We start from the raw sequence: 18,582 nt of genomic DNA on the forward strand, positions 1-18,582 counted from the left end.
ATTTCATATTGGTTAAAATTACATGAAGTAAAAATAGCTGGAACCCCAAAACATGTTATATCATGCTTAAACGATTAGACAAGACTGGCAGACTTACTTGGGAAACCCACATAAGAATCTCCTGTTCAAATATGGTTTCGGCATTGTCTGGTTTGAAAAACAAGTTGTAGATACTGCAAATTTCTTAGAGATATTTACTCAAAGAACAAAAAATTGTTGTCAGCAAGAGTGGCATGCCTCAATTTCACAATCACCCAGGCTGTGTACTTTCGGAAAAATCAAAGTAGTATTATAACCTGGGAGATGTATTGGCAAGCAATTATAGACTAAAATATATACTGACGAGTTTTCGCTGTTTTGGCCATAAATATAATGTTGAATAAGGCAGACACACAAAAATACAGTTAGATCAATACATTTTTAGTTTTTGCAGTGATACGTTTGAATTTAGCATGGTACAAAATAAAATTCACTTTGTTTTTATATGTCCATTTTATAATGATCTAAGGGCTGATCTTTTGTCAATAACCATATACAATTATGCAAATACTGACAATCTGGGCTTACTTCGTCGCTACACAAACTGCCACACCATATATCAACTTTGTATCTTTTAAAATTTTCAAGCGACGAGACGAATATGAATTCAGCTTAACTTAGTACCATATGTTTACATGGATGTTGTATTGTTTTTAAAACGTGCTATGCACTTTTCTACCCATTACATTTTGTACGTTGGGCTGAGGCCCTGTACAGAAATAAAATTACATAATTCAAAATTGACTAATACTAAAATGAATAATTGTAGACAGATTGTAACATGAAATCGTGTCACTTTTATGTGCGCTAACATCTGCGAAGAGCGAAAAAACTCGTGAGTAGCATTCTACCTTAAAATGCTTAGACAATAATGCTAAGATACGTACATTCTTGTCTTTTTTGTGTACAACATTTTGCCGTAGTGGATCAAGGGTGTGGGTGTGTTTGTCTGTGGGTGGGGACTTGCTCAGGACCCCTTCTCTAAATGGTAAAATAGTTCAAAGATGTTATGTGAAATAACTTACCAACGTAACACAAAGTAAACCATTTGAATTAAAAACCGAGAATATAACAATGTCTGTAACAGAGCTCAAGGACACTTTTTGAATAATATAAAATTCACACGTTTCACATCAAATACATTATTGTTGTTTTCGAACCCCTATTTAAAAATGCTGGCTACGGGCCTGTGACCTATGTATTATTGAGCATTTCTGACTATTTGCAATGTTTGTAAATAAAGTTGATCTCAAACCACTGATATCAAGCATTAGCCAGCATTGTACGTTTGACACAGATAACGCTGTAAAGTTGCATAGGCTTAATAGTGTCGACCATAATAAATTAGATGTAGACAGTTTACATTACAAAAATAGTAATTATACCCAATAAAGTGAAAGTGAATCTACAGAAATCATAATGATCAATATTAGAATTCATATTTCACATCTGATAGTTAATATTTGGTGGTACATAGCCTAAGGTGTGTCTTGGTCGGTGAGTTTTGGGTGTGTACAATTCCATTATAAAAAAACGGTGAACGTGCGTGTCCGGCCACTAATAGTATTATTGATATAGGTGTTTTATTTGAGATTGTATATCTGTTATTATTATTTCGATTATCTTGGTGTAACTTCGATATGGAGAAATTAATAGAGTCAGGTTCTAAGCTTGGTTTGGAAGGTAAAGATTTGTTTGATTTCGTAACAGAATATAGAGCGCGAAGAAAGACAGAGAACGTGAGTTCAAAAGGGTAGATATTGAGAGAGGGCTTGAAGAGAAAAAGAAGGCTATGCAGCTTGAAGCTGATAGAAAAAGACAGCAGGCTGAGTTTGAAGAAAATGAAGCTCAGCGAAAACATGAGTTAGAAATGAAACAACTTGAGTTAAAAAGTGCTCTAAGTAGAAACCCTGATAGTAGGTACACTGATTTAGCAAAATCACCTAAGCTTCCTGCTTTTGTTGATGGGAAGGATGAGTTGAATAGCTATTTGTTGCGTTTTGAGCGTTTTGCTGCAAGCAATGAGTGGGATAAATCCAAAAGGGCTACGTCATTAAGTGCGTTGTTAACTGGTAAAACTTTAGATGTATATTCTAGGCTTTCAGATATGGCAGCATCCGATTGTGGGTTGGTTAAAGAAGCTTTGCTAAAAAGATATGAATTGATGGAGAAGGGCTATAGATTGAGGTTTATGAATTTCAACCCCGAGAATGGTGAGAGTTGTGATCAGTGTATAGTCAGGCTAAAAAAATACTTTCTTAAGTGGATTGAGTTGTCTGGTACGGATAGGTCATTTAATGGTGTATGTGACTTGATAATTAACGGTTTATTGATTTTTGTACCAGGGATGTTTCCATACGCATGCGCGAGAACCAGCCTAGAACTCTTGATGAGTTGGCTAAGTATGCTGACCGTTACTTAATTGCTCATGACAGGAAGTTGACCTCCCCTTGCGACTACCCATGTGTAAAATCTCAGATGCCAGGTGGTCAGGAAATTAATTCTGATGTTCAGTGTTATAAATGCAAAGGGTATGGTCATATGTCTCGAGAATGCAAAGTGAGGCCTTCACAGGGTTACGGGGTTAGATGTTATAATTGTGGCCGTTTGGGACACAGATCTGTTACATGTCGATTTTCAACAAGGTTTGGTGATAGGCCTAATGTGAAAAAAGTCGGTGCTGCTGTGGTTGATTTAGGTGGTGATGCAGAACAGGAAAGTGAAATTAGTGCAGTATGTTTAGTGCAACCCAAGTTCACAACTAAGGCTGATATTGAATCTTGTATTGATGGTGGCGAGCTTTTGTTGGCTGGCGGAAAGAGAATACCACTATTCCATAATGCCTGTTTCCAACAATCTGTTAAATCTAAAAGGATTGGAGAGAAAGTGGTTACCACATTGAGGGACACTGGCTGTAGTGGTGTGGTAGTAATAAGAGACTTTGTTAGTGACAACCAGTACACTGGAAAGTTTTGTTGTGTGCTCATGATAGATAATACTGCACGTACTGTACCTATAGCTAAGCTTTATGTAGACACCCCGTATTTCACTGGTGAGGTGGAGGCACAGTGTTTGCCTGATGCTATTTATGATCTAGTCATTGGTAATGTTGAAGGAGCCAGGGCACCAGATGACCCACAATGGCAAGAAATTTGTGCAGTGGTTACTCGTGCCATGACTAAGAAAGGTAACAAAATAGTCCCTTTGTGTGTACCTGGCGGGGGTAAGTCATTAGATGTAAATAAGGCTCAGCTAGTAAAATTGCAGCATGACGATCCATCTCTCAGTAAATATTGGTCCTTGAAGGAAGCTAAGTTTAAAGGTAACCAGGAAGTTATGTTTCTGGAGAAAGGCGGTATACTATACAGACAGTTTACTCATCCTCGTGTGAATCAGGGTAGGTCTGTTAAGCAGATGGTTGTACCTATGCCATTGCGTACCCAAGTCATGATGGTGGCGCATGATTCGGTAACAGGAGGGCATATGGGCGTGAAGAAAACTAGTGATAGAGTCCTGAGCAATTTCTACTGGCCAGGTATACCTCGTGACATAACAAGATTCTGTAGATCTTGTGATATTTGCCAGAGAACGGTACCTAAAGGTAAAATTGCAAAAGTCCCCTTTCAGAAGATGCCACTGATTGCTGATCAAAAGGGTTGCTATTGATTTAGTTGGTCCTATTCACCCTCATAAGTACATCTTGACATTAGTAGACTATGCTACCAGGTATCCAGAGGCAATACCCCTGAAACATATCAGTACAGAGGATGTAGCTGAAGCACTGGTTGATATGTACAGTCGCCTAGGTATGCCAGAGGTGATTTTACTTGACATGGGAGCTCAGTTTGTGTCAGAGTGTATGTGTGAAGTTTCTCGTCTGTTGAGTATTAGACAACAGACAACCACCCCTTATCATCCAATGTGTAATGGGCTGGTTGAAAAGTTTAATGGTACGTTAAAAGCAATGTTGAAGCGTTTGTGCAGTGAGCAGCCAAAGCAGTGGCACCGCTACATCAATGCATTGCTATTCGCCTATAGAGAAGTGCCCCAAGAATCAACAGGTTTTGCTCCATTTGAGCTGATGTATGGGAGGACTATCAGAGGTCCTATGTATATTTTGAAGCAACTCTGGACAACAGAGACTGAGGAACCAGAAATTAGAAACAGTTATCAGTATGTGTTTGAGTTAAGAGAGCACTTGGACGAAACACTGAAAATTGCACAGGTAGAATTGCAGAAATCTCAGCAACAGTACAAGCACGACTATGATAAGAAGGTGAAATTCAGAAGGTTTCTCCCTGGACAAATGATTGTTATTCTACTACCAACTGATAGTAACAAGTTATTAATGCAGTGGAAGGAGCCGTATGAAACTGATAGTGTGATTGATGTAAATGACTATAGAGTAAATGTACGTGGAAAGTACAAAACTTATCATGCTAACTTGCTGAAGAAGTATATTCTACGAAATGAGCAGTGAAGTAGTGAGCTGATGACAATCTGCCTGTCTTGAGCATTACTAGTGCAGCTGTCATTTAGTATGAAGATTCTTTAGATGAAGACGCTGTACAGGATGATGACTTGTTGGTGCTGAATTCTTGCATGTCAAAAGAGTCAGTAGCTGACATGAAATATGGCAGGAACCCGACTCATGATCAGGAGCAATCAGTTAGCTGTCTAGTGCAAATATTTACAGACCTACCTGGCACTACCAACCTTATCCAGCATTGTATTCAACTGAAAACCAATGAACCTAGTTCGAAGCCTTACCCAGTGCCATATAGTGTGACAGCGTCTTTGAAAGAGGACATCCAAAGTATGTTGAAGATGGGAGTTATAAGATACACCGAATCCCCATATGCATCACTTGTCGTGATAGTACGCAAAAAAGATGGATCAAATCGTATTGTATGTATGTATTGACTACCGAAAGCTAAACAAGGTAACAGTGTTTGATCCAGAGCCAATGGTGACGGCAGATGATAAGTTCCAGGATGTCAGTAAAGACAAGTACTTTACTAAGGTGGATCTTTTGTGGGTTTTTGGCAGGCTCCTGTGGCAGTGGAGGACATACACAAAACAGCTTTTGTCACCCCAGATGGTACCTACGAGTTTTTGAAAATGCCATTTGGAATGATGAATTCTAGTGCAACCCTGGTCCGTGGTGTCAGAAAAATGTTGAGTGGGATGTGTAAGGTGGTTAGTTATGTTGACGATATTTTGGTTCACACCATCATTTGTTGTGAGCATTTAACTGCACTCAAAGAGTTGTTCACCAGGATGGCTGATAGACCATCCAAGTGCATAATAGCTTCTGATGTTATTGATTTCGTCGGTCATCGAGTTGGTCAAGGTTTTCTGAGTCCACACGAGGATAATGTAAAAAAGGTTAGAAATGTTCCTCGGCCCGCGACTAAGAAGGAAATCAGGTCGTTTCTTGGTCTAACTGGATTTTACACGGAGCATATACCTAACTATGCAGCTATTGCAGTACCATTAACTGATTTAACAAAGAATGGCCAACCCATCAAAGTTGTGTGGGAAGAAGCACATGAGAAGGCTTACCGAACTCTTATTCATGTAATAACCAGTAAACCTATATTGAGGTTCCATGACTCACACAAGCCTTACAGGTTACGTACAGATGCTTCTGATGTTGGGATTGCAGCAGTGTTGTTACAAGGTCATGATGGAAAGTTTTTCCCTGTGAGTTATGAAAAGGCATATCGAAAAGGAATGCTTGGCGATCGTCTGGTCTGTAAAGAAGTATATGATGTATTTGTATGGAACCCAGTTCATTCTCCAGACAGACCATCAGCCTTTATTGTATGTTGACAAGGCTAAATTCATCAATGATAAAGTAATGCGATGGGCAATGTTTCTGCAGAACTACCGATCTACCGTTGAATGTATTAAGGGCTCAGATAACCATGGAGCTGATTTTCTAAGTAGAGCAGTTTAAGGACTATGTATGGACACAGTTCAGACTGACTGACTCTTCATTTGTAATATATCCCCTTTGTAACAGAATTCATGTTCTGTGCAGAAACTTTATAAGTTTTCTCTTGAAAGAGAAGTGATGTCATGAATTCTTATTATTTATTCTTACATTAATTTTCGTAAGTGGTTTTACGAGGTGCGCCCTCTGTGGCAGGATAAAAATACGCAGGTGGAGCTAAAATGGCGAAGTAGCTAGCGAGGACTGGTTAAAGTGATCTGTTATACTGGTTTTGTTATAGCGTTTTGTGACAAGTATGATTTCTCAAAAAAAAAGAGGAGATTGTGGTTGAGAATTCTTATAAGTCGGATTGTTTCCCTGTCACATCAGCGGGAAAATACGTTTTTATGATAATCATTTTATGATAATTGAAGCCATACTTTGTGAGTGAATTAATCTTGCATGTTATTCATATGTGTTTATCACAGTGTAATGCATGCTTATCGCTAATGAGAGGGCACCCACAGAACTCACACTGGACAGGGGGTTCTTTCACTGCTAGTAGGGGTAGACAAGACAATAGTACTGGAAATGAAACACACACCAAAATATCGAGTTAAAGCTCCTGGCTTTAATACCTCTCGAAATAATTACAAGAAATAAAGCACAGAAAATACAATGAATAAAGTCACTGAAATAGGGTATTGCTTAGGGAAGTGTGCATTGGTGAACTCACAGTTCCAGGATGTATTAATGATGACAGTCAATGGTTTCTGCAAGACAACAACGAAGAAATACAGGAGTCTTGCTTGCAGAGGAATGCTGGTATTCTGGAGGGCACCGCTGAAAGCAGGAGATCACAGAGCAATTCACTACGTTCAATTACCCACCATAGACTCCGGTCAGTCAAAATGACTATTTTGAACTGTAGGCATTAATCAGCGATTCTGTCGGTGATGGAGAGATAGAATCCAGGTCAGGGGAAGCCCCATGACCTCAAGATTCTTTTACCCCTTACGTCACGAACCCAAGTGACCAAGGCCACCTGGCAGCGCCACAGGTAGCCGTCCATCACTCTTAATTTCTCTCCGCCTCGAGTGGAGATGAAATCTAGTGAGCTCTGCTGGATCGCCTGCTTTTTTTTCCTGTCCGGATTTATAGCTTGGGTTGTTGCCGCTGCACGGCATCCGACATTGTAGCTGGTAGGATAAGTTTTCCTTGTCATTTTTACCCTCGTGTCGTTTTCCCCTTTGTGTGTAGTATTTTTCACAACAAGGAAATTAAAATCCGGCGCCACTAGGTTTTCATGGCGGCACCTTTTACAACTGTAATTCATTTCCCTCATGCATGTCGTCTTTTATTTACAATGTATTTAGCAATATATAGATGTAATGACAGCACCAGGGCTCGCTACCATTTTCTTTCCGGTCTCCTCGTGTTTCGAGTCGACCGTACAGTGGTTATATTCAGAATTTACCAGCATAGAACCTGCATCCAAGATACTTTGTCGTAGCTACGTGCGGGTTTTGGGGTTTTTGCGTGAAAGTGTGTTTTTTTCACTGGAGTTCTGAGGCCTGAGATTTTCTTTCAGAGCCATCAAAATCGCTGAGACTGAGACAGCAAGGTCGCGCGTCCAGTAAACAAATCGGTTAAAGTGAGTTGCATGTTTTGCATGAGTGGAAAGTCCTCATGCTCGGCTACCGGTACTTCATGTACCGGGACGTCGAGTTAGAGGCCCAACGGCAGAGGTACCGATATTTTTCTCAGTCTCCCCCACTGATCGGAGGGCATCCTCACAGTCTGTTTTTTCAGGCGGTGTTTTACCCGATTTTACCGGCTGCAGCGAGGCTGTGCCCCTGGAGGCTTTCCTCCTATGGGGCTCGTTGCGGGTTACTTTGTGGACCCTTCCTCGCACGGCGCCGGGTTTGCCTCCGAGTTGAGGGCTTTGGTCGAAAGACTGTCAGGGCAATTGCGTCCCTGGCAGGCCGGGTAGATCAGACACAGTCGGAGCGAGCAGGAAGAGACACGAAAGCATGTTTGCATTCAAACACGTCTCTTCCGGGGAACCCCCGTTCCCAGGCACGGCTCTCCCACTATTTTGGGGGGTGGCCGAGGCTCAGGCTAATTGCACCGGTACTTCTCTGGATCCTCGGGCACTGAATGCCAACGGGGTGCTAGCAGCCAAGTCTCCGATCTCGGGGCAGGGCTTTCAGGGCAGGGCACACGTTGACCCCCCCTACTTTCAGCCAGCTAGGTTTCGTCACGCGGTAACGGTACAACGGTAACGAATTTTTCCTTGTGTCCGGTCCCCACTGTGGGTTTTGACTCCTTACTTACCGACCCACGGGCGTCCCCAGAGGGAACCGACCCTGTCATATGACGCACAGTCGAACATGCTTCCTCTCACATATTTAAAGTGAAAGGAGATGCAGTTCGCTCGCGTCGGATACAGCCGGTACTCCGGGCGGTCCCTCAGAGTCTTCCATCTGTATGACTCGGTGAGCCACGCTTTTGGGGTGAGGCGGAGTATCATCGATCCCAGTGATACGATGTATATACCCCCCCCCCTTGATCCTAAAGCGACCACCTAAGGTTGCTTCAACGCTTATGGGATCACAGGCGTCGGGATCCAAAGCAACCCCGTCGGCAAGTCTCTCCCTGTCCACCTGAGTGCGGAGTGGGGCGCAGAGCACACAAACGGTGTTGATGGGCGACGTTGGTCAGCCGCGGAGGATGTAATGCTTAAGGCCCCCGGGTGGGGATAACATTAGGCAACACTTCCCACTGGACCAAACGCTACCCGGTCGGTGTGGTTTCGGGATCAGACCCCATAGCATGGGATGAGACCAAAACGCCCCCAACCGGATTCCAAGGCTCCTTCCCAAGGCCCCGGTACCACGAATTTGGCAAACCGGGCAAAGGGGGATAGCCACGTTCCATGGGTGTCTTTGCCAATTGAAGACGACCCATCCATCCCTGAGGGCAGATTTGTTTGAGCACATTATTATGCGTGACCAGCACTCTGGAGACCTTGGAGGCAGAATGCACCAGCCTCCTAGACCAGGTGACATTTTTACTGGTGGGCCACCGCACATCTACATGTGACACCCCCTAGTTATAACAAAATCCTCCTTTGGTGCCTGGAATACAATGTGGAGCTAATCGCACACCACCTTCCAGGGGTGAGGAACAGTCAGGGCGGCTCCGTCTCCAGAACACAGAGTAGCTGATACCCCAGTGGGTAGCCTCTAGGCTGTTTCGGTCGTGGGACGGTCCAAAGTTGTACCGTTTTGCCGCACCCCGGAATGCCAAGCTCCCGACGTACGTAACACTCCTGCTGACTCCAGGAGCCTGGGCCAGGGTCGTTTTGCTAGCCCCGTGGACCCACTTACTTGTGTACACCTTTCCTTCCTTCCCGCTAGTTCGCCGGGCATCGGAGAAAACTTCGACTGATGCACACCCGCATATTATCATGGGTTGCACCCAATTGGCCAAGCAAGGCCTAGTTTCCACTTCTGTTGGAAATGCTAGTCGAAGCGCCAGCAGTGCTTCCGGACTTACCGGACATACATGTCTTTGCCAATTGAAGACGACCCATCCATCCCTGAGGGCAGAGTTGCTTGAGCACATTATTATGCGTGACCAGCACTCTGGAGACCTTGGAGGCAGAACGCACCAGCCTCCTAGACCAGGTGACATTTTTACTGGTGGGCCACCGCACATCTACATGCGACACCCCCTAGTTATAACAAAATCCTCCTTTGGTGCCTGGAATACAATGTGGAGCTAACCGCACACCACCTTCCAGGGGTGAGGAACAGTCAGGGCAGCTCCGTCTCCAGAACACAGAGTAGCTGATACCCCAGTTGTACCGTTTTGCCGCACCCCGGAACGCCAAGCTCCCGACGTACGTAACACTCCTGCTGACTCCAGGAGCCTGGGCCAGGGTCGTTTTGCTAGCCCCGTGGACCCACTTAGTTGTGTACGCCTTTCCTTCCTTCCCGCTAGTTCGCCGGGCACCGGAGAAAACTTCGACTGATGCACACCCGCATATTATCATGGGTTGCACCCAATTGGCCAAGCAAGGCCTAGTTTCCACTTCTGTTGGAAATGCTAGTCGAAGTGCCAGCAGTGCTTCCGGACTTACCGGACATACCGTCCCAACCAGACGGCGCACTACCAACGAGCCCAGCAGGTATCACTGACACGCATAGAGGCTCTCAGTAAACCCGCACATACGAAAGCCTTATCTGAGCGGGCTACCAACTTCCTGGCCAGGGCGAACAGGGATTCCACCTACGCGGCCTACATTTCTAGGCTGCAAGCATACACTGATTGGTGTAGCGGAAGGGAGATTGATCCATACCATCCCTCTATTGGCCAGGCTCCTTCGTCCACCTGTTTGACGAAGTGGGTTTGTCCTACGCAGCGAGCGTTGGCTACAGGTCAGTCTTGTCCCCCCCCACCACTCAGAACGTACGGGAACAAGACTAGCTGATTGTCCTATTATTAGGAGACTATTTACTGCTTTCCAGACGCCAAGACCCCATACAAGGGAGCCGACAAACTGGGACTCATCGGCTGTGTTGTCTGCTTTAAGCAGACCGCCCTTTGAGCCTCTCCAATCAGCACCACTCAAATTTGTGATGTGGAAAATAGTCTTCCTACTGGCCCTCGCCTCAGGAAGGCGCTGGTCAGAGCTAGGCACGCACACCCCTTCGTGGACAGTTGTGCCGCTTTTATGGACGATCAATTTGTACTAAAGACACGAATCGGGTTTCTCGCCAAGAACCAAATCCCAGGACACGATCCTCAACCGATCGTCATCCCCCGGCTGACAAATATTGTCAGTCCGGAGGATCAGGAGGAATTGCTTCTCTGCCCGGTCCGAGCGCTGAGTTGCTACGAGAACCATACCAGGTTGTCTAGACGGGGAACCAAACACATGTTTTTGTGTTACGGCCCTGGCAAACAGGATAAGCCGGCTTCCCCGACTTCCATCTCCAGGTGGATTACTGCGACTGTACTGGAGGTCTATAATACACTATCCTCCTCAACACAGACCTTGCAGAGACACCAAGTACGAGAACATGAGGTCCGTGCGATTGCTAACTCACTAGCGCTAGCGTCAGGTGCCCCCCTCAAACACATTCTCAGGGCAGGCTTCTGGAGAACGCAGAACGTCTTCATCAACTACTACCTAAGAGACACCCAATCTATTGAGCAGGGTCTCTTCAGGTTAGGCCCTGTTGTAGCGGGTCAGGCCTTGTTTGCTGACCCAGCCCGAACGACTGCAGGTGCCTCTGTGCATAGGCGATAAGTCTCAGCATTTTTGCGGGCAGATTGTCTGTTCCACTAGCACTTCCTTCCCAGGTTTCGTTTCTGTCGACCTACGCCCTCATGCGAACTGTTTCGGTCCTACTTCAAGCTTATCACCCCCGAATTTGGCTTGGGTCTAGCTTTCTCGTGCACACTGAACCCTGTCACCACAGCAGCATTGGCTTCTTGCTTCGGGGACAGCACAGGCAAGGTAAGACACCACCCTTCTTGGGTCTTCACTTAGGTTTTTGGGTTTGTTTTCATCCTGGACTGGGGAAGTCTTTCACCATTCTCTTTTTTTTCTGTTTGCTCGGAAAAACCCGCCACCTATCGGTGTCTGACTCTGCCTACAGTTCAAAATATTCATTTTGACTGACCGGAGTCTATGGTGGGTAATCTCCGAACCCGCCTATTCACATAGTTCATACCCACCATAAACTCCGGGTCCCCCCAACCTCCCCACTCTTTCCGTCGGTTGGTCTAAGTCATCGAGGCGGAGAGAAAGGAACCAGAGTGATGGACGGCTACCTGTGGCGCTGCCAGGTGGCCTCGGTCACGTGGGTTCGTGACGTAAGGGGTAAAAGAAAGAATCTTGAGGTCATGGGGCTTCCCCTGACCTGGATTCTATCTCTCCGTCACCAGCAGAATCGCTGATTAATGCCTACAGTTCAAAATAGTCATTTTGACTGACCGGAGTCTATGGTGGGTATGAACTATGTGAATAGGCGGGTTCGGAGAACACTCGCCTAAGTTCATACAAGTCTCACAGAATGATGGTTGTAGCCTGTATCACTTGTCAAACAATATCATAGCAGAACACACACAGGAAAGCAAGTTGTAATGACGGACCCCCAACTGTCCTGAGTCTGTCCAATTTTTAGGCATGATTCAGTGTCACCACCTGGGTTTCCACATGAGCAAATCAGAATGTGATCATGCTAGCAGCTGTGTCACGTAGGCAACTCAGTAGATCATAAACATCCTTTGTTTTCAAATAACAGCACACCTGGTAGATTCCAATTCTCCTTCCAAAGTTGTAAACACCCTTTGTTATGTAAATTACAAGCACACCTGCTAGAACCCACTGTCCTTCCAGAGTTGAAAACAAGTATTACCTGTCAATCACCTTTATGACAGTTATCACACGGCAATGCACACTGTTTCTTCCCATGATTCCATGCACACTTCCATTTGCAGGGTTTGAGGTAATATGACAAAAACATGAAATAAAGGATGCTGACAGCGTTCTTGTTCCACTGTCACTGACTGACTCAATTTTTATTTTCTATAAAATATACCTTGGGTGGATTTGGTTGGCTTTCAGGTTCATCAACAATCTTCCCAGCAAAAACAGAAAAATACCTGATGACCCACTAAAGACAGAATTACAAAGGAAAGAAACAATTAACAGACGAGTTGCAACATAGGTTTCCGATCTACAATAGGAGAGCAGAAGAATTGGGAAACAGGCTATACTTGGTCCAGAATAGAATAATGGGTGTCAAAAGGTTTCGAATTATAAAACACGCACTTTCACAAACTTATGTTGGTTCTGGTTATCACATAACTAAGCACATAACATAACCGAATTGAGAATATCCAATGGTATTTGCGTGTGTGAGCAAATGTCACATTACATTGATACACTTAGACAATAGTATTTCGTGCTAATTTAATTGCTTGGATTTAAACTGGGTAGCATCCTCTTTCTTATTTGTTCTTTATTTAGTTCTTTATTGTCATTGTACACACTCTTAATACCAAAATATCAATTTCAAGAATTCATTGGTAAATTGGAAAATCCAAATTTCTTCACAATAATTGATCACTCATAGGACTTCTGGCAAGTGGAAGTTATTGAAGAGTCAAGAGACCTAACAGCACTTTCTAGGAGCTTGTCTTCTCGAACATGGTCAACCAGTGTCTTACGTCTCAAGGTCTCTAACTGAGACAGGTTACATGCAGATTGAAAAGGTACTATTGGCAATAGTTTTCAGCGTTTTCAACACTTTATACATGACAGAGTGTACAGCTCATTAAGATAACAGCCCGTAAATCTGACGGCATGCATGTACACTTGATCACGACATACTGTTCATGTTTTCCAGGGTTGATTGATGACAAAATAGCAACCAGTCACTATGATACATCACAAAAAGATTAAGAAGTGGTGGCATCCAGGACTGAGCAAAGACATTGAGGACACAGTATCTAACTGCAAGGTTTGGTAGAATTTCAGATACAGTAATTGCAAGGAACCTAAAAAACAGCATGAAACGAATGATGGTCCTTGCTAAAAGTTAGGAACAGGTAATTTTTTGAACTGTGGTAGTTATTACGTCAACCTGTGTCAGCATCCATTATTCTATATTTTTGTCTTATTACCTAAAACCCTGCAAATAGAAGTGTGCATGGAATCATGAGAAAAATCTGTGCATTGCCGTGTGGCAACTGCCATAAAGGCTCACGTGGAAACCAAGATGGTGTCCCTGAATCTGGGCCATTTATGCCTATAAATTGAACAGACTGAGGACAGTTGGGTCCATCATTTCTACTGTGTACCCTGTGTGTTCCTGTTGCAATATTGTGAGACAAGTGTTACAGGCTTCAATCATCATTCTGTGAGACTTGTATGAACTGCTCTGCAATCTCTTGCTTTCCGTGGTACCCTCCAGAATAACAGCGTCCCTCTGCAAGCAAGACTCCTGTATTTCTTCGTCATTGTGTTGCAGAAGCCATTGACTGACACCCATTTCTACATCCTGGAATTGTGATTTATCTCCAGTGCACACTTCCCTAGGCAATCCCCTATTTTAGTAACTTTATTCATTGTATTTTTCTGTGCTTTATTTCTTGTAATTATTTTGAGAGGTATTAAAGCCAGGAGCTTTAACTCGATAGCTTTGTGTATGTGTATTTCATTTTCAGTACTAGTCTTTTCTACCACATTCTAGCAGTAAAAGAACCCCCTATCCAGTGTAAGTTCTATGGGTGGCCTTCTCAATTGCAATAAGCAAGCCTTACACTGTGACAATCTGGTAGAATACTACTGAAAGTAACCTGAAGTGGCAAGGTTGTACAAGAAAACAGCCAGCTCAGTACACAAGTTAAGAACATCATAATTGCTCGACATGGTATTCCTAAAGCTGTTAATTCTGACAATATGCCATTTCATCTGCAATAGTATGCTACAATCCACATCAAATCCATTCTACCTGACTTGCTAAAATTGAATGCATCAAGAAAAGTTGTAAAACGTGCATGAAGCAAATAGCTATAAATTAAATTCAACAGTTTTGTTTACAACGAAACGAGATTTAGATAGATTGATTTTGTTTAGCTCAACAACTTCTACAATAAAGTATTGTGTTATCCTGCTTACAATTACAAACAGACAAATAAGCAAGCAAACAAACCAACACACTTTATTTGATTTTGCTAATTTCATAGATGAGTAAAATCCATTGTATTCCGCCACAGTTTGATCTATGATGGGTTTTATTTCAACTAATTTAATCTAATGCATGTTAATTTGCCTAATTTTAATATAATTCAGGTTGCATGATCTGAATGCCAAAACAGCACTTCGCAGCTGCCAAGAATGCCAAAACAGCGATATATGACATTTTGAAAACTCAAATAATAAATACTTTTTGATACAAATTCATCCGTCTAAGAGAAAACGCAAGTGTGCGCAAGTATATTATACATACCAGAGAGACCTAACCTAACTGAGTCTGAGTAATTCAATTGATAATTTTTATGTATTTAATTTGTAACTTTGTAAGCATAACATACCGTGAATGTCTCACCAGTCCCCACTGGATAATGATTTTATCAAAACGTAACATTAAACCTTTTAAAAAACGTACCTGGACTTGAGAGTAACTTGGTAATACTGCGAATTTATAGAGTTGTAGGTGTTTTTTGCAGCTCCGTACGGGGTGTCATAGTGTACGTGTGTTAGGTAAGTCCTTTTGTTTAGCAGGACAATGGGCCAATGACCTGTCGTAATCGCACTTAATTTATGTACATATCACAGTAATCTACATGTTGCTTTCAATCACAAAACACCTGCTTAGCTTATTCAGTGGAGAGAGATAAGAACATCGTTTGTTCGAACTCTAGGTGCTACGTTGTTATTTTGTTCAATAATGTGACACTTTTAAAACAAAAAGTTGTAAATTCAGGTCTTTGTTTGACAGTGCTATAATTACTTGGAGTCGTCACCTGCGCATTCTAAATGGAGGACGCCAGCTACCTCTGATGTGCAGCAGCTTCTGCGGGAAAATAACGCGCAACTTTTGCAGTCGATTAATGCTCTAGTTTCGCAAAAGATGACTTAAGAGACGAGTTGCAATTGTCGCATGACCTGTTCACTCAAGTCCAGATGGCAGAAATAAAGAAAGTAAAATATGGCATTGTTCCTACATTCAAACGGAAGGCCAATGATGATCAGTATAAACACAATATCAAAGTTGCGGACGTATTAGAAGAGGCGCAGTCCAGTTTGCAGCTTGCAAAATATGACACCATGAAAGAAAATCTTGCTGCAGGTATCGACTTAATCGAAAAACGACAGAAATTGATTCTATTTGCAGATACCTCTGAATACGGCTGGAGTACACCCCAAAAATACGTATCGTATGACTTGACTATTGACAGTGAAGATGAGAGGAGAATATGGAAGGCCGAAACGAGAGCGACCCAGACAGGGAGTCTGTTCTGGTTGTGGTCGGCAAGGGCATTACCGTTTTGAATGCAGAGCTATGCCAACAAGTGGAAATCTGCAAACTGGTCCCAGTAGTGGCAAATGACTATTACATGAAAGAAATTTAATCGCCTTATCCTGGACCTATGGCGAGTTAACTTGTACGTTTTCAAGAATAAATTTCGCTTTGAAGACCTGAAAACTGCTCAGGAGATGCTTAAGCCAGGATATTTTTTATTTAAGTTTGATCTTAAATCTGGTTACAACCACATCGATATTTTTCCTGAACATCGCAAATACCTGGGTTTTTCGTGGGAGTTCGCTGGAAAGCAACAGTCGCTTAGAGGTGACTATCACTGGTATTTTAACCAATTCCGGACATTCACGTACGACGGACGTCCAGGTTTGTATGACCCAAGAAAGTGGCTCATGTTACCGGACAGATTGTTTCCATGAGAGTGGGTGCAGGTAACAATGCTTTACTTATGACTAGAGCGCTGTATTGCGCCCTCTATCCTTTGAGTTCTTGGGATAATTATGTTTTATTATCGGAAAGGGCCATTGTCGAACTAAATTTCTGGAAAGACAACGCTCGTAAGTTAAACGGCGCCCCATCTGGCACGTTGAAAGAGCAACAAGGCTGGTATACTCCGACGCCTCTTACAAGGCATTTGGTGGGTATATTGTTGAATGTGACAATTCCGTGGTACATGGGATGTGGGATGAGGGAGAGCAGTGTCTCAGTTCTACATGGAGAGAACTACAAGCAGTTTACAAAGTCTTGTGTGGTATTGTACATTTACTATCAGGTCGTACTGTCAAGTGGTTTACAGATAACCAGAATGTAGTGTCTATTGTACACAAGGGCAGTATGAAGTCCGATTTGCAGGTTATTGCTTTAGCTATATTTAGTAGCTGTTCCCAGCATGGGATTTCTTTAGAATTGGATTGGATCCCAAGGAGTTCAAATGAAAAGCCTGATTACCTTAGTAAAATCATCGATGTAGACGATTGGTCTATTAACTTAGAGTATTTCAGATTTTTAGATATTAAGTGGGGTCCTTTCTCAGTTGATAGGTTCGCATCCTCTTACAACGCTAAATGCGATAGATTCAATTCACGCTTTTGGTGTCCAAACACAGAGGCTGTGGATGCTGTTACTCAAGATTGGTCACTAGATAACAATTGGTTGTTACCGCCTGTATGCCTCATTGGTAAAGTTGTGAGACATTTGGAATCATGCCGGGGTAGGGGTACCATAGTGATCCCATTATGGAGATCGGCGTACTTTTGGTCATTTATTTGTCCAGATGGAGTGCATTTCGCTGCTTACGTAGCAGACTGGATTGAATTGCCAAGCGATTCGAGCATTTTTGCTGCAGGCAGGGGCTCAAACACTGTGTTTGGTGGGAAATCGCTAAATTTCCGTATTTTGGCTTTAAATGTAAAGTTCAAAGGTGAAAATGTGTCTAAACATAGCCTTGCAGGCTTTTATTCTAGTGATAGTGCTGTATTCTTTGCAAGCCATAAAATATGTATTTAAATGTTTTGCCGAGTACAGATAACTGTGCTGAGCTCAAATGACTGAAATAGTCCAAGTTTTCGTTTTTTGCTGTGATGGCGTCAGATAATGTACCTGGCTCGAGTGATCGATGGATCCATAGCAGCCAGTTTTTCTGCAATTTGAATTTTTGCAATGACAATGATTTAGCCAATAGTGTTGGGCACAAGTGATCGAATGCGGTCCATAGCAGCCTGTTTTTTGAAATGTTTGCCATGACAATGGCTTAGCCAATAGTGCTTGGCTCGATTGATCGACTGATTTTCCATAGTAGCAGATACGAATGTGTTTAAATTGGGAGTCTTGGAAGATCTAAGAACGAACAAGGAAAATGCTCATATGGTGTCAACATTGGAAAGCATATCACTAGCATCAAGAGCGGACTCCACAGCCACGAGTTATCATAACGCATTCAGTAGATGGGCAAAATTCGCCAAAAGATGCGGTTTCCAGGTATTTCCTGCCAATCTTTCCCACGCGTCATTATGTCTAACTAGTCTGATTGAGGGCGCAATTCATAGCCAGAAGACGAAACAGTGCGTGGAATCGGCATGCTATAGCATTCAGTGGATGCACACTTTGGCCGGTTTGCCGTCACCTACTCAACATCCTTTTATCAAGAACATTGTGGAATCCTCCAGACGGTTACTTGGCAAACCACCAATCAAGAAAGAGCCCGTTACAACAAGTATTTTGTGCAGTCTGGTTGAACTCTTAAAGCATTCAGGTTCTTTAAAAGATATCTGAGATCTGTGTTTATGTTTACTTGCTTTTGCTGGGTTTTTTTTTAGATATAGTGATCTTATAGGGATTAGGGGTTCAGATATTGTTTTTAATGACACGCACGTTTGCATCACTATCCGAAGCAGTAAAAATGATCAGTACAAGAAAGGCAATAAAGTTCACTTTGCCAAAACGGGTAATCGTACTTGCCCCGAAGCTAAGTTAATTCAGTATTTACAGGCAGCTGAGATCCAAGTGGGTTCTGATGTTTTTATTTTCAGGCCTCTATAC

The 18,582-nt window shown here is 43.0% G+C and overlaps 2 protein-coding genes across 2 annotated transcripts; both read left to right on the forward strand.

Annotated features, from left to right (window-relative positions):
• The first annotated feature begins 2,517 nt into the window (after positions 1–2,517).
• Positions 2,518–5,874, forward strand: LOC144343218 (uncharacterized). Its single transcript, XM_085495779.1, has 4 exons — positions 2,518–3,640; positions 3,753–4,444; positions 4,579–4,947; positions 5,089–5,874. The coding sequence occupies exons 1-4, from the start codon at positions 2,518–2,520 to the stop codon at positions 5,872–5,874; spliced, it is 2,970 nt and encodes a 989-aa protein (XP_085351905.1).
• Positions 5,875–17,907: 12,033 nt separating this feature from the next.
• Positions 17,908–18,315, forward strand: LOC102806618 (uncharacterized). The gene has a single exon (XM_006825142.1). It carries the CDS (start codon positions 17,908–17,910, stop codon positions 18,313–18,315), a length of 408 nt encoding a protein of 135 aa, XP_006825205.1.
• Positions 18,316–18,582: the final 267 nt, after the last annotated feature.

Source organism: Saccoglossus kowalevskii, chromosome 22 (genome assembly GCF_978046115.1).
Source record: "Saccoglossus kowalevskii chromosome 22, keSacKowa6.1, whole genome shotgun sequence".
Lineage (NCBI taxonomy): Eukaryota > Metazoa > Hemichordata > Enteropneusta > Harrimaniidae > Saccoglossus > Saccoglossus kowalevskii.

What these genes read in the sequence shown, in the direction of transcription:
- LOC144343218 (XM_085495779.1), top strand. Translation starts at nt 2,518, where the DNA reads ATGCCAGGTGGTCAGGAAATTAATTCTGATGTTCAGTGTTATAAATGC. An exon ending in CCAGAGAACGGTACCTAAAG is followed by an intron (nt 3,641 to 3,752) that starts GTAAAATTGCAA and finishes TGACATTAGTAG; the next exon opens with ACTATGCTACCAGGTATCCA. An exon ending in AAGATGGATCAAATCGTATT is followed by an intron (nt 4,948 to 5,088) that starts GTATGTATGTAT and finishes GGTTTTTGGCAG; the next exon opens with GCTCCTGTGGCAGTGGAGGA.
- LOC102806618 (XM_006825142.1), top strand. Translation starts at nt 17,908, where the DNA reads ATGGTGTCAACATTGGAAAGCATATCACTAGCATCAAGAGCGGACTCC.